This window comes from Mauremys reevesii, linkage group 19 (genome assembly GCF_016161935.1).
Source record: "Mauremys reevesii isolate NIE-2019 linkage group 19, ASM1616193v1, whole genome shotgun sequence".
NCBI lineage: Eukaryota > Metazoa > Chordata > Testudines > Geoemydidae > Mauremys > Mauremys reevesii.
Window position 1 is genome coordinate 6840564 of NC_052641.1, and position 25097 is coordinate 6865660.

A 25097-nucleotide genomic window follows, 5' to 3' on the forward strand; every position below is an offset into this window, starting at 1 on the left:
GTCAGACCCTGAGCCCCAGCTGCGGGCTCTTAACAAGACCAAGGGCTTGTCTACACTGGAAATGCGAGAGCGGCACAGCTGTAGCCACTGCCTACGGGGACTGGACGGGTTCTCCCATTGGCACGGGAAATGCACTTCCCCGGGAGGCAGGAGTTAGGTCAGTGGAAGAATTCTTACATCGACCTAGCACTGTCTACACCAGGCAAGGGCGCCAGAGCCTTCCCAAAAGTGTGTGTGTGGGGAGGGGGCTGCATCCAAACTCCCTCCCAGACCCTGCCCCCCTCCTCCATTTATATAGTAGAAATGTGCAGCCCGTGATGACTTACCAAAATTCGTCGAGTGGCCCCCCTGCAAAAATCATCACCCACCCCTGGTGTAACCAGTGTCGCCCCATCAGCCAGGATCCCCGCAGGCTGGCACAAGCAATGCAACCCCTGCCCCCCTGCTTGCACCTCAGCAGTCCCAGGCCAGCCCATACAGCCCTTAGGTCCTGCAGCACTAGAGGCAACAAAGCCTAGTACCAGCTCTGGTTCCACCCCCTGCCCTCCACTCCCCCCACAGCGACAGAGACCCCATTTCCAACCTCAGCCTGGGTCAGGCAGCTTTGAACCCAGCCAAAAGCCCCACCCTGCCTAGCATGCAGCATGAGCTGCCTGGTGCCAGGCTCCCTCAGCTGGCAGCAGCTGGAGGCGTTTGCGGGAAGGGGTGCTGTCCCCCAAAGCAGTAGCTGCACCCACTAGATGGGGTGAGCTCACCAAGGCGCCTGCAGCCACCGCTGTCACCGCGCTTCGGGCGCAGAGAACACAGGCCCCTGGCGTTATTTTTGGTTTTTATTTGAAAAAAGCCTGTGGACTATCACAGTGTCGTTAGACAATATAAAACCTCACCAAGGAGCTCAGCTACTGCTACAGACGCAGCTGGCAGCTGCCTCGAGGCCAAGCTGTAAACATTCACGAGGGGATTCATAATGCCCGTAGCAGCAGGGGGAGGTAGGGCAGCCCTCTAACCCCCTCCTAGGAACAGAAACAAGCGCCTGCAGGCAGCAGGGCCAGGCGCACACATCTCATGGGAGGGAAACAGCCCCAGGGCAAAGGTCCAAGGGAAGCTGGTACGTGAACAGACACACACCAGGCGCCATGTGCTTAAGCACAGAACGGGAAGGTGAGCTCAGCCTGAAACCCCAGGCTTTGTTCAGCTCCTCCTGTGGCAGCTCCAGGAACAGCATATTCAGCTCAGCTCCCCGGGGCAGAGGGTGCAAAGCCTAGTGAAAGGGCAGGAAAGCAAACTCAGGCCCAGAGAGCTCTGCAACTGGGCCTCCTGCCAGTGCAGCTCTTCCCAGGAACCTGGTGGAGACTGGCCTTAGCGGGGGCAGAGCCATTTCCTTGGTGCCTGGCCAGAGACCCCCCGTTCCGATAGCTGCAGGGTGGGCGATATCATTACAGCAACTCTGTCTGCCACTCAGCACTGGGACCCCACTGCGCTGAAGGTCACCTCCTTTCCCAGCATTGTTCAGTCGATGTGGGAGTTGGGTTTAGAGCCTGTGGGCAGCCAGGCAGATCAGAGGAAGGTTTGTCAAACTGCTGTCTCCGTGCTGTGCTTTGGGGGAATTAAAGGTCCATTCACTTTGTACAGTCACCTAGGCAGAGATTTAGGGTGGGTGGAGGGAGCAGGCAGCTCCGTTAATGCCTGAGCCCGAGAGAACTCTGTTCTGGCACCGCTCTGTGGCGCTGGGGAGTCACGGGAGACAAAGGGAGCAGCTACAAGAGGCTTTTCTGGCAGCCACGTGTCTGCCCAGTTTGACGGTGGCGGGGTGGAGGATGAATGCCGGGTGAGGAACGAAGCCCCCTTCCCTGCTTAGCATGGAGACTGGACACAATCCCCACTGACAGCCCCAGCCACATACAGCAGCATGGGACTGTGTTTGCCTTCCCTGTCCCCTCCCCCTTGAAGCTATAAAGAGCCAGGCGGGCTGGGGCAGGAAGCCAGGCTGTTGGGCCCAGGCTGGCCAGAGATCTCACATGCTGCAAACGGGCCAAGGCTCAAGGGTGGTGCTTGGATGGAGGCTGGGCTCTGGAAAGGGGGCAGCTGGGAACAGGAAAGCCCATTAAGGGGAGAGGGAAACAGCAGCTAAACTACATTGGTGTCAGCGATGTCCTTCAGTGTCACAATATGATCCCAGGGCCCTGCCTGGTCAAGGCAGCTCTGCGCTGATGAGGAGTGTGAAGAGAAACATGGGGGGTGGGGAGACAGGTGCTGCTCAGCGTGTCTCATGCTTCCAGAAAACCCATCCACCTCTGTAAACAGGTCATGCCCTGGGAAGGTGACTACAGCATTCAGCCCAGCAAAGCTGCAATTTCTTCACCGCTCAGCAGGCAGGCCGAAGTGGGGAGGGAAGGGAACAGTCCATCTACATCCTGCCCTCCAGCTGAGGTTGTTCGGTAGGGATTCTTAGTCCCGAAACCTCCTGGGTTCCAGGGGAAGGAGTGGGCTGGCTCCAGGAGCCTGCTAGCTGCTCCCTTGTGCATTTCAAGCAAACAAACCAACCAACCAAAACTTGTTACCCCTGGTGGGGTCACAAGGAAAATCTTTTCTATACTAACTGAGTGTAACTGATGCAGGGATGTGTGCCTGAGTCTGCAGGCAGCCTGGAACAGTACCTCAGAGCTGGGAACTGTCCCATGCATCTGACTGGGGTGTTAACCCCAAAACTTAATTATGTCAGTTGAAGTGTAAACATTGACTATTTCATCGCTACTTCGAACACGAGAGAGGGGGGCTATCGTGCTATGAGGATCTGCACAGCTCCTGCAAATAGGGTCTTGGTGTCATGAGTGGTTGAAGCTTGGGACAGTACCATCACGGACATTGAAGCTAGCCCAGTGCTGGAGTGAAGGGTTAGGCACATGAGGGAATAGCCTCTGAGTGGTCCCTGTGCCCCTTAGATGCCAACAGGAGTGTTAAACAGCAATACACAGTCCTCTTCAGAAAGCAGCCAGCATTCAGCCGTGTCATGCAATGGGCTGAATACTGTACAGCTGCAGCGACAGCACTTGGAGAGAGGAGAAAACCTTGGAGTACGGTGCTCCCCCAGCCACGAGTGAAATGAATCGAGAAGACTTGCATGGTGCCCCGCTCGGTTTCCAAGGCAGAAGGGCAGCAGCATACCCAAGACAGAGATGTTGTCCAGTCACAACACAGGGCACAGATGTGGGGCGATGCCAGAGCTCTGCAAGAGAGGCCTGGGACAGGCTCTGGTATCAGACACGGATCAGTTCAGGTGCTTTGCTAGCACCTCCGGACCTATCACAAATGAGGCACAGCATCTCCAAGGAGCAAGGGACCCAATGAGACCTAGGCAGAGGTCACGGCCCCCTAGGAACCCACAATAAGCCTAGGCCCCATGGAGGCTCAGACCTGGTGTCTGAACTAGGCTGGCTGGGGCTGCTTTTGCAGTGGTGTCCCTGCCCAGCCCCTCCCCAGAGCCCTGGCCTGGGGTGTGGGAGGTCAGCTGGGGGGCTAGATGAAGGTGGAGTCCAGCTGGCTTGTTTCATGGTTATTTCGGGCCCGTGCCTCAAACAGCTGCTTGATCAGGGCAGATTTCTCCTGCTCCAGCTGGGTGATTCGCTCGCTCTTCTCAGTCACTTCCTGCACAGGACGGAGGCAGAGCCCTGGTGAGTGGGGAACACTCCCTGTGGGCAGCAAGCCCTTCCCAGGGTCCTGCCCCTCCCCAGACAACCGGCTGGATCTCCTCAACTCCAGGCAGTTTCAGTTGGCCAGAGCAAACTCCAAAGCTCTGACTGCAGCCCCTGGTCGCCTGTCTACAAGGCAGGTCACACGATGGGTACACCTGCCCCCTCCCTCCCGGCCCATTTCACAGAGGCCAGAGCTGTCAGCTGGCACCCGGCGTCCCCCCTCCACCAGCCTCAGTGAGACGGATTCCAGTGGCTTCCAGCTGAAGTGCTCAATTCCCTGAGCCGTCCAGGCCCCTTGTGGTGAGATGGCAGAACCAGAAGAGGACACCCCTCAGCAGCCTCATTTAATTGGGGGGCTCCGAGTATGTTTGCTGTGCAGGGTTCCCCTCTCATCTCTGCGCTTCTCTAAGGCCTGGGTCCCACTCCCACAGCCATCCTCTCTCCCCCACCCCGCTAACCTCCTCCCCGAAGATCCCACCCCTCTGGCTCCGCCTGCCACAGGGGCTGGCTCCCGGCTCCCCTGCCCTTCCTTTGGCCCCAGTTCCAAGCTCCCCCACCCCCTCACCTTGGTGAGAAGCCGGTTTTGCTCCTTCAGCATAGTGATGGCTTGCTGGGGCCCTGCCAGGGCAGGAGCAGCAGGGACCTGTCTGCTCAGCGCCGACGAGGAGGAGTTCAGAGGCTGGGAAGAAGAGGGAGTTAATCGTTCTGCAGCCTGTCCCCACTAGCTTTCTGCTTCCCCAGCCTCAGGCCAGCGCTGGGCTCTCCATATAGATCACCCGTCACAGCCCTCCTCACGCCTGCCTCCCGCCTCGCTGACCTGTCTCCGCTAGGTGCATGTCGGCCTGGCGTGTCAATACACACGCTCAGCCTGCAGAGGGCACTGCGAGCTCACTGCTTAACCCACGGCGAGTTGGGGGGAAGCAGGTGCCAATGGACTCAGTTCACCAGCCGAGGCAGCCAGGGAGCTCATCCCTCAGCACCAATCCTCTGCACCAGGGTTTCGTCAAGCTGTGCAGCCCTCCCCCTCCTCGCCCCCACCCCAGAACCAGGGGGCTACTGGCCTGAGAGCAGTGGAAAGAGTCACGTTCGGCAGCAAAGAGGGAGGAGAGGAAAAGAAACTGGCCATGACGTGACAGGTGCAGCGGCTGGGTTACATCCTCACCCCTTCTCCCAGGGGCACAGGGCTTCCCATTCCTGAGACGTCTGCAGCCCCCCCCCCTCCCCCCACAGCACTGATCTCACTGGGTCCCTTTGCAACCTGGGTCTGTCCTTCCCCAGCATGGAGACTTTGTTTTAAAGTCTCTAGAGCCCTGCCACGGGCTAGAACATGCCAGAGAGTCACTGCTCATTCCCTGGGACCAGAGGAATTACCCGACTGTATCAGGCCAGGGGTCCATCTAGCCCAGTGGCCTGTCTCTGACAGCAGCCAGACCCAGCGGAAGGGGCTGGAGCTCTGAAGGAGGCAGGGTTATAGTTCTGCAGGATTCAGGAAGGGGTTAGCCGGTACGTAGATAATTAGAACATGCAGAAGTGCTTCACCCCTGTGACCACCTACAAGCGTCCCATGACCAGGTGGGCTCTAAACACTTGCTAGGTTAGAGCCAAGAGTCTCCAGGCACCTGCTCTTGTCTCTCAGCTGAGGGACCAGGCATTCCTACAGGGCCGTAATAACTCTGTTTCTGGTCTGGTGTCCCTCTTTATACACTGCTCCCATTGACCTAACGAAGAGCAATACAAACGGCCAGCCCTGGGAGCAGGGGCACTGGTGCTACCAGGACAGCGCTCTCACCTTCCCCGAGGCGGACAGGAGCTCTCCGAGGCAGCGGTTCACTTCCTGCAGCTTGGGTAGAAGGCGACCCAGGTGGCTTTGGTTCCCCTCCAGGAAGAAGTCCTGGAAGAAGCAAGAGTGGGAAGGTGGAATGAGGAGCCAGTTCTCCAGTACTTCATGCTGCTGCGATGGGCAAGCAGAGACAACCCAAGAGCTCGCTGGCCTTCATCGTAACTCCACGGGACTCCTCTTTCAGGACCCAGCCTGGCTGGCAGACTGGGCAGGTGGAAGGGAATATTCCAGCCAATGCTGACTTTAGACTGGGATGGGACGTGCATTTCTCCAGAGAGCCCAGGAGGGTGCATGCCAAGGAGGCTGCTGGGGCTCATCTCCATTTACAAAACCATCCTGGCCCAGCCACATCTCTCTCCTGCTCTGAAACGTTGGACCAATGCCGCATGCGTCAGAGGAGGGTGATGGGATAAGCACATGACCTAGCCAGCTGGGCAAGGAGGCATAGGTATGTGTATGCACACAGGGAGTGAGGAATCCTTCCTGGATGCCACAGAATTGATCCCCTTCATTATCTCCCATCTGCAGAGCTACCAGGGTGATTAACGATCATTAAGGCCCAGATCCTCAGAGGTATTTAGGCTCCTAACTCCCACTGAAATGAATGAAGTTACAGGCCTAAATCCCTTTGCAGATCTGGGCCTAAGAGATTCGGACCCTTCTCCAAAAAGAAAACAATCCACTGAGCATCCCACTGCCTTTTTGGGTACTGTTTTGCCAGGGTGGAAGCAGGAGTGATGCCACTGAGGCCAGAAGAGTGACTCCTGCTGGCACAAGGGGTGAGCTGAGCCTGCGATTACGTCCCACAGGGCAGCTCCACGCTGGACAAAGCGGCGTTCTCTGTAACAGGCCAGGCAGCTTCTCGGCTCATTTGTGGGACAAGGTAAGAAAGAGGGGGAAGAGAAGTGACCTGTCATATGTCTCTTCCCCTTCACAGGTTAAGTGATCCCAGCTACCCTGACCCCTCCACACGTGTCAGTCCCACATGTACCCACTCCCCCCATCCCCTTCATAGCCCACCTCCGCTGACTGCAGTGGGAGCAGAGTGTCAGTGCCGAGTGCTTCTGCAGATCTCACCCCATGTCTCCATTAGATCGTTAAGGGGAAGTGATATTAGAACTTGAGGTCTTTCCCGTCTCTGGTTTTAACCAGTCCTTTGTCCAGTCCCCCCAGGCAGGGCACTCAAAGGCGAGACGGTCCCTGGAGAGCCCCACACTCACGTTTGTGGTTTTGTTTTTCCCCAGGTGTTTCTGGCGCTCCTGCACTGTCTGGATCTGCTGGTGGTACCATTCCCGGGCGTGCTCCACCATCTCCAGCCCCTGGAGCAGGAAGTCCTTCTCCTGCTCCAGCTCCTTCATTTGCTTCAGCTGCAAGACACAAAACCCAGGAACTTTAATACTCTCTCCATCCAACCCTATGGGAAACCAATCACAGCTCCTGCCCTCCTGAGAATGGGTCCTGAACCCAGGGCTGGGAGTCCCCAGAAAGCTGCCGCATGCTGGCCTCTACCCAATGGCTACTGAACCCACCTGGACTGAGAAGCTGCTAGGGCGATAGCCCCAGCCAGGGCACCACCCACAGGAGCTCTGATTGGAGGATCACCTGGCTCCACTGATTGGTCCAACTACACTATTTAAGCCAAGAGGAGGAACAGGAAGTTTGTCTGAGCAACAAGGTGGATTCCTGTTGTGGCTGCATTGGACCCTGCTTGTGCCTGACTGCTGCACCCACCCCTGCTCCTGCCTTTCTGCTGTCTTCACTCCTGTTCCCACCGTGCTTGCGCCTTGTCTCTCTCCTCCTGCCTTATGCCTCACCTCCAGGCCTGGCTCTGACCCCGGCCTCTGCCTTCCGACCTTGACTCCTGCATCTGACCTCAGCTTCGGACTCTGGCTTGGCCCCTGAGCCTTGGCTTCATTTCCCAACCTGTACGCCTGCTCTGCCTTTAGACCTGACCACCTACAGCCTGGTCCATAACACCATCCATCCATCCATCCCTGGAGCGAACCGAGGCCACGTGTTCAGAGAAACTGTCCTGCCAGTCTCGGTTCTGGAGCCAGCCAGGAGTGACCTAATCCAAAGCTCAAGTCACTTTGCTTTGGGTCCAGTTCATGACCACATCAAGCACAGAGGAGACGCTCAACCTCTAGCCATGGCACATGCAGGAATTCAGTTACCAGCTGCAGACCCTGGCAAGGACCAGACAGGTGAAAGGTGGCTCATCCCCTTGTGGCAGCTTTAGAGAAGCAGGAGCAAAGAGTTTGGTTTCCTTTAGGGAGAGAGCTGCCAGATCTGGGCATCCTGACATCAGCTGATGAGCTAAGGGATGGAAAGCTTGTCTCTGCCCCCTCCCCCCTTCTCATGACCCTGGCATCCCGTCAACCTGCACATTCAGCTATAACCAGCCTTCAAGAAGATGTAGAATTAGAACAGACATGGAGACCCGTAGCCTAACTGGAGCATGGGGCTTCTTTACGGTGGCTCCAATTAGATGCTCTGGGGTGGGGATCACTCATGGGAGCCTCCTTTCTCAGCAAGTCTAGGTGTCCCTTTACCGCTGCACCATACTGGCATCCAAGAGACTAGCTAGATCAGAATTGCATGGACATGGTTATCTGGTCAGACACACAAAACGCCCCTTTACTCAGCTTATAGACCTGTAGGACAGGAAGGGATCTTGAGAGGTCACCTAGTCCAGTCCCCTGCACTCATGGCAGGACTAAGTATTATCTTTCATGTATTATGTTTCAATGTCCTTTGAGTTTTTCCTAATGGGAGGTGGAGACCATGACACAGAGGAAGACAGACAACCAGAGAGCAGATCCATACTCAGATCGCTACTACTCAGAAGGTTCTTGCTCCATGGGAAGCAGGTTTCTCAGCTAGGTTGAATCAAGTGCAGGTCATGGTAGAGTCTCCCCTCCGAACACCCTTCCTTCCTTCTTCCCCCCAGGCTGCAGCTCCCACCCTGCCCCACATTAGATCAGTCCTGTTGCTCTGTTATAAATAGTGGCTTAATGGGTTAGGTCAATAGGATATTTCCTCCTCTGAGCTGCAATTAAGCATTTCCCTGATCACTCTGCAGGAACCTGCAGTTTAGCCTCCAGTCCTTGATGCTGGATCTCAGATACTCCAGAGCTCTACACTGCAGTGTTCAGAGGTGTTTAAGGGAGTTAGGTGCCAAATTCCACAGGCTCCTTTGAAAACCCCTGGTCATTTAACCCAACATCTTCTAGCTTTGGTGCCTAAAGCAGCCACCTTACATAAGTTTAAGGCTGCAAGCTCACACTGTGTGGAACGTTTATTATTGGCAAAGAACAGCAGAGTGAAACACACATACTAGAAACCTAGGAAATGCAGGGTTAAGTTCTCCTCTATCCAATCAGGCACTGACTCACACACTGATAACTGCCATAACCTTAACCCTGCCCCAACCAAACAATATTCTCAGAACAGAGCAGAAAGCATTGCACATTGTTCTACTTTGTTTGGGCTTAACGAGGTCTATTAATTATCTGCTATCAGGAGGCAGGTGGTGCAATGTGGGCTTAGTTTAGGGGGGGCAGGAGACATCTTGCCCCCCAAACTGCAAGTCTCAGGTAGGCATGGAATTTGCTCCCTCCCTGCCCGCCCCGCATGCAGAGTCCCATTGGCCTGGCTTGAGCTGCCCCACCACATCCAGAAGTCCAACTATGCCATCAGGACACCAGTAGAAGGCTAACGGCATATTGAGCCGCATTAGTAGGAGGAGCGTTGCCAGCAGATCGAGGGATGTGATTATTTACCTCTATTTGGCACTGGTGAGGCCACACTTGGAGCATTGAGTCTAGTTTTGGGCCCCCCACTACAGAAATTATGTGGACAAATTGGAGAGAGTCCAGTGGAGGGCAACGAAAATGATCAGGGGGCTGGAGCTCATGACATATGAGGAGAGGCTGAGGGAACTGGGATTGTTTAGTCTGCAGAAGAGAAGAGTGAGGGGGGATTTGATAGCAGCTTTCAACTACCTGAAGGGGGGTTCCAAAGAGGATGGAGCTCAGCTGTTCTCAGTGGCGGCAGATCACAGAACAAGAAGTAATGGTCTCACATTGCAGTGGGGAAGGTCTAGGTTGGATATTAGGACAAACTTTTTCACTAGGAGGGTGGTGAAGCACTGGAATGGGTTACCTAGGGAGGTGGTGGAATCTCCATCCTTAGAGGATTTTAAGGCCCGGCTTGGCAAAGCCCTGACTGGGGTGATTTAGTTGGGGCTGGTTCTGGTTTGAGAAGGGGGTTAGACTAGATTCCTGAGATTAGGGTTGGAAGAAACCTATGATTCTCTGACTAAAGCTCAGAGCTATACATCTTCCTGTCAAATCAAGTTTAGGTTCTTTCATTTCTGGAGCACCCACTAACTGGAGACAATGCAAGGCTTCAGCAATGTGGGCTAGACACCTATGTGCTAACCTGGGACCTGATTTGTGACCCTGGGAAACACTTCGCCTCCCTGTGCCTGCTTCCCCATCTGTAAAATGAGAAGAATGATACTTCTCTCCCTGTTGAAAGATATTTGAGATTCACTGATGAAAAGTACTACTGTTATTATCTATTTAGACTGATACCTAACACAATCAGAGGGGTAGCCGTGTTAGTCTGAAGTCCCTTGCATCCGACGAAGTGGGTATTCACCCAACGAAAGTGCATGCTCCAAAACGTCTGTTAGTCTATAAGGTGCCACAGGACTCTTTGCTGCTTTTACCTAACACAATGGGGTCCTGAGACAAGTGAGGGCCTACAAGTGCTCCCCTAACACAAATAAATAAAAAGCACTTTGAGATGCTTGGAAAAAAGCTTCTATAGCTGTATACAGCAGCCCTAATACAAACAAGAGACACAAGCAACTGCATGTTTAAAACCACTGCAGGAAGTGATTGAGTCCACATCTAAGGAGCAACAGCAAGAAGTGTTAAAAAGCCATTACAGAAAAATCCTTTTCAAACGGCCACATCATGATGAAGCTAAACACACAAAATCCCCTCTTCTCCAGGCTGCACCCTGCCTGCAACACAACCCAGAGCCCACACTTTCTCTGGGCTTAGCTTTTTCAAACCCAAGATGAGTTTGCAATTCAAACGTTGACCTGCCAAGCCTGTGAACCAAGCACAGCAGAGCAGGAGACGACTGCCAGTATCCAGGGATTTCAATATTACTGAGGGGAAAAAGCAAGTTTAGACACCACTGAGCGCTGCTCACGCTTCTCACATAGCGGGTGTATAGCCGGCTCGCGTAATAAGAGGGACTCAGCTCATAATCCTAGAGGCCACTCGCATGCATTTCACTTCTTTAAAAGAGGGACAGACTGGAGGTCTATCAGCCTTCCTAATGCTTCATGCAGCCTGCCAGGCACCCGCAGCCACAGCAATCCCTTGCAAGCCATGCTAGTCACAACCTCAGCCCGCCAAAGCTGATCTCTTCCCTTCCCCTTTCAGGTGACAGATTGCCCGGGACATACCCACAGGAAGAACTGCAGAGCCTTCGAGCTGCACAGGCTGCTGCTCAGAGGAACGAAGAGGGTGCTGTATGTCGTGAGGACGCCCATCCAGCTGTGTCCGCAGCCTGGCACCGAATGCCCTGCCCTGCCCTGGGCCCGGCCAGTTACCACGGTGACCGGAGGAAAGGACAACATGCCACTCGCGGGTGGGACAATAGCATCTCTGCTCGGCGAGCGGATGGAAGGCATCTAGTCAGCTGGCAAGGGAGGAGGGTGGGTTACAGATGCTGGTGGAGGCAGCTTCCAGGATGGGAGGAAGACGCCGGGGGTTCCTTTCACTCGAGTAGGGATGGCCTGGACGGGGGGAGCACTTCAGCCCGGGATGCTCACGAATGAACGAGCTTAACCTCTCGTAAAAAGCCTCGCCCCAGCTGCAGAGAAGCCACAGGGGAAATAGGCCGATCAATGGGCTCAGTGAAAGACAAGCCAGCCGGATACACGCTGTCCTGGGGCCACTGCACAACCACTCCCAGCACACACAAGCGAGAGGGGTCAACTCCACTCCATTTGCCCACTGCTGGGGCAGAAGCGGGCTGCAGCATGGTGCTTGGGAGTCAGAGAGGGCTCTGGTGTCCCAAGGAATCAGTATTCTGAGACGGGACTGATCAGGAATAACCACCCTCTGCCCAAGACTCCCAAAGCACTTTACGGCCTCAAGAGAGAGAGGAGAGGAAGGCTGGTCCAGGGGTTAGAGCATGAGTCTGGGCCATGGGAGATCTGCATTCAATTCCTGCTCTACCACAAGCATCCTGTGTCATGCTGGGTAAGCCACTTAGTTTGTCTGGCTCAGTTCCCCACCTGTCAAATGGGCATAATAGCCCTGCCCTGCCTCCCAGGATCAAGAGAGTAAAACCGGTGAGGAGCTCAGACTACGGCCCTGGCGGCCAGAGAAGTACCTCACACAGACTGAACACCCCATGCTCCAGATGGGGAAAGTGAGCCCAGACCGGTGAAGGGACTCGCCCGCGATCCTACAGACAGGAATCGAACCCGATCTGCAGAGTCCCCGGCCAGCTCCTGACCCACAAGCCCAGCCCACCTCGCTTCTCCAGCTGCGCCTATTAACAAATGTTAAGGCGTAGCGTTGAAGTCAGTGATTGCCATCCACAGTGCTGACCGCTGCGGAGAGCTGGGGGTACGGGAGTTCCCCTTAGCTGACTCTTATCCGAGTAAGGGCCCCTCCCCATCTCAAAAGCAGCAACCCAGAGCATCCAGTCTGGCCGAATGGAGGTAGAACACCGCTTTCCTGAGGCACCTATTATTCCCCTGCAAGCGCAGGCCCTGCTCCAGATCCCACAGTGAGCCAAGGGGATTAATTCTCAGCACTGCTGCAGCTTGCTTTAGCAAATGAGCTCCTAATTCGTGTGTGCGCAAAGCCCCCACTAACCCCTGGGGAGGACCAGGCCAGGAATCAGAGCGTGTTATGTGGCCGGAAGCCGCTGTGCCGACAATCAATGCTGCACAAAGGCAGCCCACGTGCCCTGTCAGCTCCGTTCAAATCGAGGGCGGGGCTGGGGGGGGGGGGGGAGAAGAGAGAGATATTGGCATTTGAGAAAGGAAAGGAAAGGAAAGGAAAAGAACCAGTGCAGCTGGGCAGTGCGCGTAGGATAAAATAATGCAAATTACATTGCACGCAAGATACAGGAAAGGCAGGAGCTTCCATTAACGTTACTAATTCAAACTGCCCATAGGCAGGATTTTGGATCCTGAGCCGCGTGGATGAGCGGATAATATCATGAGTACTTTGCTCTCTCTCTATGCAGGGTACTGCTATTGCACACCATGGCTCTCCAGGGGCCGATTCTCCTGCTCTGGGGCCAGGCTCCCTGGCCTCCGTGCATATTAGCAACTAACTTACCACCGACAAAAGGTCTCTTGGGGATCTTATGCCAGCTGAGGATCAGGCATAATGGACCTCTGCTCCACTGTGCTCCACCCCTTCCCCACCACCCCAGCAGTGGCTGAGACAGTAGATGGAGAATTTCTCCGCTGCGGAAGACTCTCTACCACCAGCCATCTACAGAGGTTTTAGTGCAAAGCGAACTTAATACATTACATCGGGGTAGGCAACCTATGGCATGTGTGCCGAAGGCGGCACGCGAGCTGATTTTCAGTGGCACTCACACTGCCCGGGGCTGGGGGGCTCTGCATTTTAATTTAATTTTAAATGAAGCTTCTTAAACATTTTAACAACCTTATTTACTTTACATACAACAATAGTTTAGTTATACATTATAGACTTATAGAAAGAGACCTTCTAAAAACGTTAAACGTGTATGACTGGCACGCGAAACCTTAGAGTGAATAAAGGTTGCTGACCCCTGCATTACATGATCCAGCCCCTAGAGTTTGCCCTGATCCTCAAGTGACATGGGCCCTGACAGATCCTCCTGCACCAGCAGAGTACAACTGAGCCTGTACCAGGCAACATATGTCTTTGCATTTAATTTCTCTGGTATGTTTGCAAAGAAAAAGACTAAAACATTAATCTCTGCTCTGAAGTCCCCATGCTCTGCCACAGCATTTAGAAGTCAAAGGAGCATTTAACTCTGCAGAGACGCAGCAGTACAAACCCACCTGTTTGATTATCACACTAGAGCATGAGGCGTTTACAGGCTACCTAGCATCCTTGACTGTTCCTTTTGCATATGTTGCAGGATCGAGGGTGATTTGTAAGAGACTGTGCAGTGATGCAATACAAGAAATATCAGACTCTCTCACTAATACCCCACAAGCCCCAAGTTCATGCTGCCCCATAGGACAAGTGTAACCACAAAACACCAGGGTGGACCAAGAGAGAGACTGGACAGCTCTCCTTCCAGTACACCCACCAGGCAGCAAACAGCACGTAGGACAGCAGAGCTCCTAGTGGTTGCAGCTACTCCTGGCAGGAATGACAGTGGCTGGGAAACCAGGACAGAGCTGCTCCCCTACCATGCCATAGTCCACCCCGTTGGTGATGGTGTGTCTCCGGTGCTCACCGCGACCTCTCTCATGCCGCCGATCGTCCGCCACTCCTGTGCAACTGCCCTCGCCATGGGACTGTCCTGTGGGCTTCCCATCGGCACCTGCAACGGAGGAAGGACGTGCACATTTTGAAGAAGGCACCATGCAGGGACATACACCCAACACAAGAGGATCGGAGGATTTCTCCATATATTCTAGATGCTTTAAAAAAAAAAATACAATTTAAAAACACCCTTTTAACCCATTAAAGTCCTGGCTGAGCACCAAGATGAGTCTCAGGTTGGGATTTCAGCCTTGCTCTGGCAGCCACTCATCTCGCCATGCCTGGGTATTGCAGAGACCTCAGATGAGCACATGACCTTTTCCCCCCGCATGTGCTGCAACACATACACAGCTTACACCCCAGTTACTCCCACGGGGCAGGACCTCACGAGTGCACGTCAGGGAAAGCGGAGGGCCAGGCCCACCAGCGAGCGGCCAATGCTCACATCTGTAATAAGAGCCAATGCTGGAGGAGAACTTAACACTCTCACCTCTACTTTCTCTAATTCTCCACTCAGCCCCACCTCCCCGGCTTAATCACAGCTCCCATTAACTGCAGCAATAACAGGTGTAGCAACTTAAGAAGTCAGCCCCACATTGCAGAGGGTGGGGAATAGGGTGACCAGATGTCCTGATTTTATACAAAGAGTCCCAATATTTGGGACTTTGTCTTATAAAAGCTCCCACCCCCCAATCCCGATTTTTCACACTTGCTATCTGGTCACCCTAGTGGGGAATGAAGGAAGAGTACATCGGCCAGCTCACTGCAGGGGAAAGGAGCCCTCACCTCACCATCTGTGCCTGGCCCTTCCACCAGCACTCATGCAAATCCAACCTCGAGCTCTTCCAGGCACCAAGAACAAACATATTTGACCCTGGTACGGAACCACCTTAGGGGAGATCAGATGCCGGACACCACCTCCTCCCAGAACCCAAACCCTCAGCTACCCACACGGCAAAGGACAATCCTTGTCGCATCAGCAGAGTGAGCAGCCCATGTTGCCAGTCGGATGGGCAAACAAGACCCACCAAGGTTCTCCTGGAAAAGTCCGTTAAGAAGCAGAGCTTGGCAGCTAACTATCAGCATTCACATCCCTGGGTGCCCGAACACAGACCCCTGGCCTGCTTAGGGGCCTTGTCACATTTAGTCTGCCAGTGACTCTGAAAACTCCACCAGAGAGGTCCTTTGGGGCCATCTGCCTGTCCCAAGACAGGGTAAAGGAGGAGGGTTGGGCATGGGGCTAGCAACTCCACCCCATAAAAAATCAACTTGCTACAAAAACGCCAACAATAGAGATAACAGAGACTTTTAGCCTGGAAAAAGAAGGGTCTTCAACTTGAAGACGCATGACGCTGGGTGGTGAAAGCCACGAGGAAGCCACTAAGCCGATTACCCTTCTTGCAACCAGGAGGATTACCATCGGCACATGGAACGTGAGGACCATGTACGAGTCAGGAAAGACGGCGCAGGTTGCAGCAGAGATGAGGAGCAACATACACTACGCAAGCAGCCAACTAACATCACTAGACAGGCACTGCGGTGGAACCCCCAAGGCAAGCGGAAAAGAGGCCGTCCAAGAAACACCTGGCGACGCGACCTTCAGGCTGATAGCAAAAAAATGGGCTATACCTGGAACCAGCTAGAGCGAATAGCCCAGGATAGAGGACTCTGGAGATCTGTGGTTGGCGGCCCATACCCCGATTGGGGTGACGGGCATGAGTGAGTGAGTGACTCTGAAGCAGGTCGACCCTTCCCCATTTTGCCACATGGCCTCCTGCGCTCGTACCCTGTAGCGGACAGCCAAGAGTCACCCCATTAAATTATACTGGCACCTTTGGTGAAGGGTGCCCGTTGTTCGTTATGCAAAGGTGCTGCTTCGGGGCGCAGGGAGGAGGGGAATCCACTCTGGATTCCACAAGTGACCTGCTGGGCACACTGGATCAGAGCTTGAGACTTCCCTTTGGTGGAGCCACACCAGGCACGGGGAGACAGGAAGGTTGAGTTTCTTTCTGGTCGACACTTGGGTCAGGTGCATTCAGTACGAAAAGCTACATTTACGTGTGCTCCTGCCTCACAGCAGGATTCCTGCAACCCCTCTTGGTCGGTCACCATGGCCAAAGCGATCCCAAGACCTGGGCTGCCCTGCCCACTGGCCTCAACGGCTGGAAACAACCAATCCACCAGCACACGCTAGGGAGAGTGGGCAGGGCGGGGCCTTCAGAAAAAGTTGTGTAGGGTAGATTAGAGCAAGGACGTGCCACTGGCTCCACCTGATCCGAGAGGTGGGTCAATCCAGGGGTGTGTGGGTCAGCTGTACACATGGGACTCAAGGGGCTTATAAAGCAGGGCCCCCATTTGATTTCACGAGGGCCAGGACAGACTTTGGTGCCCATCTCCTGTAAAGGGCAGGCTGCTTCCAGCCCAACACTGCATTTGTCACCACCTGGCCAGTTAGACCCTGAATGACTCCCGCTGCCTAGTGCTCTCCTGGTTTGTGCTGCCAGCCCTTCTACTCTCCATGCAAAGTCGCTGGCAACAACACAACTGCTGTGCTCCGGGCTGCTATGCATTTGTTCAACACCAGAAGTTTGCCTCTTCCCTACCTTGGCTCCTGAGGTCCGTGATCCCCTCCCCAGCCAGCCCAGGGAGCACTCCAGGCCACCCCCAAGCTCTCACGTCATCTTCCAGAGCAGCAGCAGCCGCCGCCGCGGCCTATCTGCCACTGGACAGAGCCACTGCCACAGAGACCAGCTCCTGAATGTATGGAGACAGAGCTTTCAATGGGCTTCCCTCTCAGGGGAGCCACTTTGCACAGCGCTGGAGTCAGCTGTAAAGTTCATCCATATGATTTAATAGCAAACATACACACACACACACACACACACACCCCTGACCCCAATGTGTGATCAGTGCCAAAGGAGCGAGATTAGCCCCAAGAGCACAAAGGAGTTTGCTTGTGCCCAGCATCCTGCAGTGAGGTGCTGAAGCCAGTGCCCATCTATCCAGGGCCCACCTGCTTCCTCACTCCTGCTTCCCCCCATCCCAATTTCCTCTGCTACCCACAGCAGACCCTCATCCCCCTCACCTTTGCACCTCCCGCCCACTTCATCGCTGCAGCTTGCCCTGCCTCTTGGCACACAGACCTGGAAACCAAGATTGCTCTTTCCTGGCCTGGCCTTCTGAGAGAAGGCAGCCGTGGGACAGGAACGAACAGCAGGGGGGGAGCTACTCACATTAGGAGCCCCCACTGGGGAAGCAGGCTGGGAGTAAGATCAGAAGAAATTCCACCCTAGAATCCGGACCATGCTCTGTCTCTCAGTGGCCAGAGCCCACCCTCACATCCTCCTCCCCAGAACCCCCAGCAGAAGGTAGCCAGTTCCTTGGTGCCACCCACCTGAGGATTAGCTCCTCCTCCCATACGCAGATGTCAGAGCTCAATGTCCAGGTTCCCTAACCAGGAGAGGGGCTCTGTACTAAGCGAGGCCTTGTAACCCACCCTCCAGCTTTGAATTGGACTCTCCTCCACCACGAGTTGTCTGAAACGCTGCCCCACAGTCACCATATGGAGAGGAAGCCAGGCCAAGCCAGTGCAGAGTTGTGACAGTCACCTGCTGAGCCTGGTCCAGGATTTATGATCAACTGAACAATGAGGCAGATGCAGTGATGGACTCCTGAGTTTACCTAGTGTGTGAGGCTATTTCCCACTGCCGCTTCCACTCTATGAGAGCAGAGTGCAGCTCTCTGGCAGAGGCAGATTAGCAACTCCCCTGTGAAGCACGTGCTGTTTAGTGCTCACGGCAGTGAAGGGCTGACAGCACCAGACCGAAAGGGGTAGAGCGGAGGCATGATCTGTGCAGAGGGCCTGCAGCTGCTTTGCCAATGCAATCCTGATCCAGAATACCAGCTGCTGCTCATTAATCCCCCCATCAGAGTGTGCTGAGCACACAGAATGGGGCTGTGGGACTTTTCGAACTGTGAACACATCAGGTAGAGACTGAGCCACGACCACCAAACTCATGACTCGTGAGGCTGAATGGCTAGTGAATCATCAACAACTGCGCCAATCAGAGTTAACAAGGCACAGCTGGGAGGGGTCTTTGAAAAACCTTAAGCCGTTCTGCCAACAGCCTTTGGCTCCCTATGATACTGAAGGGGAATGTGCCAAACAATCTGAGAGGAACAAATCCATCTCTAACGCTGTACGACGCACCTGCCACGCACACCAGGGCATCTCCTCCTTGCCAAGCAGGGGGAGTGTCCCCGACTGAAGGCATTAAACAAAGCCCCAAAGCATATATGGGAGCCCTCTTGGATGAAGAGCATCACAGAGGCAATGACCAACTACAGAGGCTTATGCTGCTTTTACAGGCTTGTGTCTACTGCAGATTTGGACACTGTGCTGAGAGCGAAGACTCTGGATTTTAATCCCATCTGATCCTCTGACTCAGTGGGTAGCCCCAGGCAAGTCGACTGACCTCTGTGCGCCTGAGCTAAGCCCGATGAAAGACAGAAGATAAAGGACGAATCATGCTAACAACCAGATGCTGCATGTGAGCGGCGTTCCCTGGGGGAGAGGAATTAACTCATCAGCAGATGGAAGGGACCTGTTAGGCCATCCAGGCACCTGCTCTGCCAGTGCAGCACTGCTCTCTGCAGAACATTTACAGGTGCCTTGTCCAATCCAGGTTCAAACAGGAACATGAGAACAGCAGCCCGGTAGTGGTAGTTTTACACTTTCCCCTACCAGGCAATTATGCCATAAGCTGCCCAAGGGGGAAGTTTCTTCTTTACCCTTTGATGGTTAGCGTTCGGCTTGTGCAATAAAAGTTATAACAAAACACCTACCCACATAATTGCCCTGTTTCCATTTTCCTGCCTGTGCTCCCCTTCCCCCACCCTGAGCACTCAAGAGGGGCCCACTACAACTGACAGGAGCTTCAGCATGGCAAGGGCAAATCCCAGGTGAGTCATGAGCTGGGGAGGGATGAAGGATGGGCCAGTAGTTCAGGCACCTGCCTGAGATTCAGCAGCTTTGGGTTCAATCCCCTGCCCTGTCACAGACACATAAGAACGGCCCCACTGGGTCAGACCAAAGGTCCTTCTAACCCAGCATCCTGTCTTCTGACAGTGGCCAATGCCAGGTGCCCCAGAGGGAATGAACAGAACAGGGAATCATCAAGTGATCCATCCCCTGTCACCCATTCCCAGCTTCTGGCAAACAGAGGCTAGGGACACCATCCCTGCCCATCCTGGCTAATAGCCATTGATAGACCTGTTCACCATGAACTTGTCTAGTTCTTTTTTGAACCCTGTTATAGTCCTTGTCTTCACAACATCCTCAAGCAATGAGTTCCACAGGTTGACTGTGCATTGTATGAAAAAACAACAACACTTTTTTGTTTTAAACCTGCTACCTATTAATTTCATTTGGTGACCCCTAGTTTGTGAGTTATGGGAAGGAGTAAATAACACTTCCTTATTTACTCTTCACACCAGTCATGATTTTACAGACCTCTATTATATTCTCCCTTAGTCGTCTCTTTTCCAAGCTGAAAAGTCCCAGTCTTATTAATCGCTCCTCATATGGAAGCTGTTTCATACCCCTTATCATTTTTGTTGCCCTCTTCTGAACCTTTTCCAATTCCAATAGATCTTTTTTTGAGATGGGGCGACCACATCTGCACACAGTATTCAAGATGTGGGCATACCATGGATTTATATAAAAGCATTATGATATCCTCTGTCTTATCTATCCCTTTCTTATGTAAATATTTTTCATTAGTAGATCTCACCTCTTTTGCTAAGCGCTTTAAGTATCATTATCTCAATTTTACATATAGGAAAACTGAGGCACAGATCCCCTGTTCAGTGACTGTCAGCACAAGTTCTCATGTTCACTGGTGAGGGCTCAAAATTGGCTCGAAAGGCCAATAAATTGAGACTCAATCCTCTTGCCACATTTCATTTCTGCGGCAAGTTCTGAGTCGCACCTTTTCCACAGCTTACTGGAATTCAGAGCAGAACTCAGTTCCACTAGGACAAACATTCTCAGCTTGAGCTCCCAGGCTGTATCGATCTCTCTCCAATGAATTGTTGGATGATTTGAGCCTCAGTTTCCTCTTTTTTATTATAGAAGAAACTTCCCCTCTGGTTAGTTATCCCATAACTGCCTACAAACACCAGGGTCTCTTACACCTTCCTCTGGAGCACCTGGTATGGGCCCCTGTAGGAGTAGGATGCTGGGCTAGATGGTCCCACCCAGTATAGCAATTTCTGCGTTCCTAGAAACAGTAATAATAAAAATGGTTGGCTTGTAAACAATAACAGGGCACTTCTTAAACCAGGGGGTCTCAAACTGGGGGTCAGGACCCCTCAGGAGGTCATGAGGCTATTACACAGAGGAGTTGTAGGGTGACCAGATCACAAGAGTGAAATATCAGGACACACTGGGCGAGCGGGGGGGGGAGGGGGGGGGGAGAGCCACAGGTGCACGGCCCCGACCGGAGCCATGAGAGGGGGCGCACAGCCCTAGGAAGCTGCAAGAGGGGTGTATGGCCCCTGCTGCAGCCCGCACCACAAACCATGGGGCCAGGGGCACAGGGCTCCAGCTCCAGCCCGCACCACAAGCTATGGGGCCAGGGGCGCAGGGCTCCGGCTCCAGCCCGCACCACAAACCATGGGGCCAGGGGCACAGGGCTCCAGCTCCAGCCCGCACCACAAGCTATGGGGCCAGGGGCGCAGGGCTCCGGCTCCAGCCCGCACCACAAGCTACGGGGTCAGGGGCACAGGGCTCCGGCTCCAGCCCGCAGCAGAAGCCCCGGGGCCAGGGGTGCTGGATCCTGGTTGCAAAGTCAGACCCAATTGCAGGGCAGGGGAGCGAAAGGTCGCAGTGCTAGCCCTGGCTCCAGCCCCAGCCGCAGTCACAGAGGGGAGGCCCACAGTCCTGCCTTCAGTGGCTGAAGCTGGGGCTGAAGGAACCCAAGTCACAGAGGTCTGGAATCAGGGAGTGTCACAGCCCCCCCCCCCCCAACTAGTTATAGACTTAGCTGTAATCCATATTTAAACATACAGATTTATTTGTACAATAAACAGACAGGGGTAAAGGGCTGGGATTTTTATTCAGTCAATAAATCAACTTCCCATTTTGCAAACCTCTCAGACATGCCAGAAGTCTAGTACTTCTTGGATGAAGAAGTATCGGGGGTAGCCGTGTTAGTCTGTATCTACAAAAACCAACAAGGAATCTGGTGGCACCTTAAAGACTAACAGATTTATTTGGGCATAAGCTTTCGTGGGTAAAAAAAACCTCACTTATCCAGATGCATGGAGCGAAAGTTACAGCTGCAGGCATTATATACACTGACACATGAAGAGAAGGGAGTTATTTCGCAAGTGGAGAACCGTCTAGTGCAGCATGCAGAGACCCCCCTCGCTGCCTCTGTGCCTAGGGGGTGCACTGCCGGCTCCTGCCAGCAAGCAGGCGGCGGCTGCGGCCCCAGGAAGCGCCGCCAGCCCCGGGACTTCAGGTGCATGCCATGAGCGATCCCCAATATTGGAACCAAGGGCAACCCAACCAACGTGTGGTCAGGACACGGAACAAATCTCTTAAAATCGGGACTGTCCCAATAATATCGGGACATCTGGTCACCCTAAGAGGTCGCGAGCTGCCAACCTACACTCCAAACCCCGCTTTGCCTCCAGCATTTATAATGGTGTGAAATATATTTTCAAAAGTGTTTTTCCCTTTATGGCGCAGGAGGTCACACTCAGAGGTTTGCTATGTGAAAGGGGGCACCAGTACAAAAATTTGAGAGCCACTGTCTTAAACTGTGATCCATGCACTACAGGAGGTATGCGGAGCACTTGCTGGTTCAGCAGTTCAATCGCACTAGAAGACAAGTACACATGGAATCTTTCCTAATGTTACTTTCCATTTAAGCAATTGCTGTAATAGCAACAGGGATGTTATGTGATCACAAACAGAAGGGCAGGTGGCCTCAGCAGGCATGAATGGGGCTTGATCCACAAGATAAATCATTCTGTGAAGATGAGGTTCCCACTATATAAAAGAAGTTGGAGAGTCTATGTTACCACCACACTTGTTATCAAACTTGACTCTGCAATTCGTTCAGTCACATTTGCTCAGCTAGCAGGGGGCCCTTTCACTGACACACAAGACATGGCGACCAGTCAGTAAACCTGAACTAACATCTGAACGGCTGCATTTCTAGCCACCAGGCTGATGTCACCAACATCACTTTAGGCAACAGAACAACTATGGGCATGTTAATGTTAAGCCCCTGATATTTCTGGTTCATCACTATAACAAGTCACCACATGATGAGGAATACAAGTTAAAGGTGCACCAGTGATTGCCTGGGAGCTGGAAACTGGAGTCAAGTATATACTGTGTAAGTAACGCAGTGCAGGGCCTGATCTGAAGCCCATAAAAAGAATTCCGTTGGCTTCATGGGCTTGCATCAGGCCCAGAAGAAGTGAATTTTTTGTTGTCTTACATCGGAGGGAGAAACAGGTTTACACTGCTTGAAACCAGAGCGGCAGGTGTTGACCCAGACACACCCTGGCCTTCTGCCATCACAACCGGAGCAATCCAGCAGCAGTGGCCCTTTTCATGATTTGAAATTATGAAACTGCTGAATTTCCACAGGTACCACAGCAGCAAACTTCCCCACCCCAGAGGAAGCATTTTCTTGATCTAAAAACCATCCAAAGGGTCAGATATTTCAGAGCCAATGACCAGATCAGCGCCCAGCAGAAAGTAACCTGAACCAAAATCTTCAGGAAAAGCAGATGAGGCTGCAAGAGAGTGATGGCACGTATCCAGTAATCTGCACTCCATGTGAATACTGCAGTTACTCCTCCACATGATTCTGGGGAGCCAGGCTAGAGTCCATTGTACCCCTCAGCACCTCACTTTACCCACTCCCCCAGCCAATGTTCCCAGATTCATTCACACCCCTCAAAGGACCAGAACAGCCACGCAGGGGGAAAAAGTTATATATTGAAGACCGTGGTGGATTTTAAAACCCACAACATTCAATCACAATAAAATCTGGTGCATTTTTATTTTATTTTGGTTTTGTCAGAATGCAAGTTCTCAGAGACAGATGTCAGCTTGGCGGGGGGGGGGGGCAGGGGCAGGAGAGGAGCCAGGAAAAGAAGAAATAATAATCATTTAAAAAAAATCATACAACTCCACAAGCACAACGCAGACAATTGGTATCCACTCAGCCGCACACTACTGTCCTTACTCTGGGGGAGCAGCACCTTTGGGCTAGAGTCGACTGTGATATTCTTGCTCACATAGAATCGTCACTGACATTCTGAGTAAGCCATTATTCAAGGTGCCAAGTAGTTTTCAATGACCCTTTTGAAAAGCCGACAAACTGGCCCTTCCTCTGCATGCAGTGTTGTGGGAGCCATGTCGGTCCCAGGATATTAGCGAGATAAGGCGGGTGAGGTCAGATCTTTGATGGGGCCAACTTCTCTTGTGAGAGAGACAAGCATCAGCGTTTAACCACAGCTCTTCTTCAGGTCTCAGTGAAGTCAATGGAGCTGGATGCTACTCAACATGAGCAGGGGTGGCAGAGCGTGGCCCGAGAGCAGGGGCCCCAAATCCTGCCACCTGCTTCTGTGTTTGTTGCCAATGTAGAGAGACACCCCTCCCCAAATTACTCCTTTTAATAAAAAAAAGTCTCTCAACTACGAGCTGTGCAGGCACAGGAGGAGAGAGCAGCCAGGCTGTGAGTTTCAGACCAGGGTGCTGCGAGGGCATTGATCGAGACACGGGGTGGGGGCTGCCCCCCCCCATCTTCACCTAGCCTGGCCTCCAACCAGCCACCCCCAGGGCGACCCTTTCCCAGCCCAGACCTGCTGGGACCGGGGGCGGGGCGCCTATCTTGCAGCCCCAGCCCTCAGAGCTGCAGCCCCCACCCCCAACGCCCAGGTGCTGCTGCAGGGAAAGAGAGCTGGGGAAATCCTCTCTCTCCCTGCCATAGCCCCTACACACCCTCCTGCACCCCCAACCCCACTCCCGGGCCCATACCCCCAGCCAGAGCCTCACCCCCCCCACACACACACACCCCAACCCTCTGCCCCAGTCACACGTCACCTCCATATTGGTGCACACAACAAAATTCATTCCGCACTGGGCTGGGAAAAGTTGGGGGGAGCAGTGGGCCTGGGGGGAGCAGTGGGCCGGGTGCGAGCCGAAGGCTGGGAGAGGCAGGCAGCCTGCACAGAAGCTGCCGAGAGCGGGCTCCAGCCCCAGGAGCGGAGCCGGGCCGTGTGGGGAGGGGAAGCGGGTCTGGCTCAATCCAGCCAGCCCCAGGGGCCCGGCGAGGCGCAGACACCCCCCAGCCCGGCGCTGCGGATCTGCAGCCCACGGACCGTCCCTCCCTCACTCACCTCTGCTCCTGCCCCGGCTCTCCCCCTCGGCCCGGGGCGCGGGGGCTCCCGGCGGGCTGGGGATCTTCTCCATGCTGCGGGACGCGCTGCCGGCGAGCCCGCTCGAGCACCTGCCCTTCTCGGCCAGCGGCCTGGGCTCCCCTTGACCTCGGCCCGGCCCGCCCTTGCCGTGGGGGTCGCATCCTCCCGGGGCCGGCCGGGCCGCTTTCCCCCCGTTCGCGGGGCTCAGCAGCGAGGCCCGGAGCCCCAGCACGAACCTCTCGAAGGTGAGGTAGCCGCTGGCCGGGGCCGCCTGCCGCAGCCCCTCCAGCACGCCGGGGGGGAGCTCGCGGGCCTCGGCCCCCCGCCAGCGGGACTCGATCTCCCGCAGGTGCACGTAGCCCCGCCGCCGGTCATCCAGGATGTCGAAGAGGGTCCGCAGGCTTTGCAGGAAGGCTCTGGGCAGCCCCTCCGTGCCGCAGGGCAGCGAGCGAGCCCCGCGCTCCGGAGCCATCGGGGCCCGGGGCAGCGGCGGGCTCGACGCGCTGGAAATTGTTACACCGAGTTCCGCGGGCAACGCCGCCCGGCTCCGGGATTTTGTTTCTTTTTTTTTTCTGAATG

The 25097-nt window shown here is 54.2% G+C and overlaps 1 protein-coding gene across 1 annotated transcript; it reads right to left on the reverse strand.

Moving 5' to 3' along the window:
• Positions 1–816: 816 nt before the first annotated feature.
• On the reverse strand, positions 817–25097 carry SAPCD2 (suppressor APC domain containing 2). The gene is made up of 6 exons (XM_039505961.1): positions 24498–25097; positions 13994–14127; positions 6753–6899; positions 5482–5583; positions 4258–4371; positions 817–3645 (listed from the first exon to the last, which is right to left on the reverse strand). Exons 1-6 carry the CDS (start codon positions 24988–24990, stop codon positions 3517–3519), a joined length of 1119 nt encoding a protein of 372 aa, XP_039361895.1. The 5' UTR covers positions 24991–25097; the 3' UTR covers positions 817–3516.

What these genes read in the sequence shown, in the direction of transcription:
- SAPCD2 (XM_039505961.1), bottom strand. Translation starts at nt 24,990, where the DNA reads ATGGCTCCGGAGCGCGGGGCTCGCTCGCTGCCCTGCGGCACGGAGGGG. An exon ending in ACGGGGTGGACTATGGCATG is followed by an intron (nt 6,900 to 13,993) that starts GTAGGGGAGCAG and finishes TGTGTCTTGCAG; the next exon opens with CTGAAGCAAATGAAGGAGCT. An exon ending in TCCTGTCCGCCTCGGGGAAG is followed by an intron (nt 4,372 to 5,481) that starts GTGAGAGCGCTG and finishes TCTTCTTCCCAG; the next exon opens with CCTCTGAACTCCTCCTCGTC.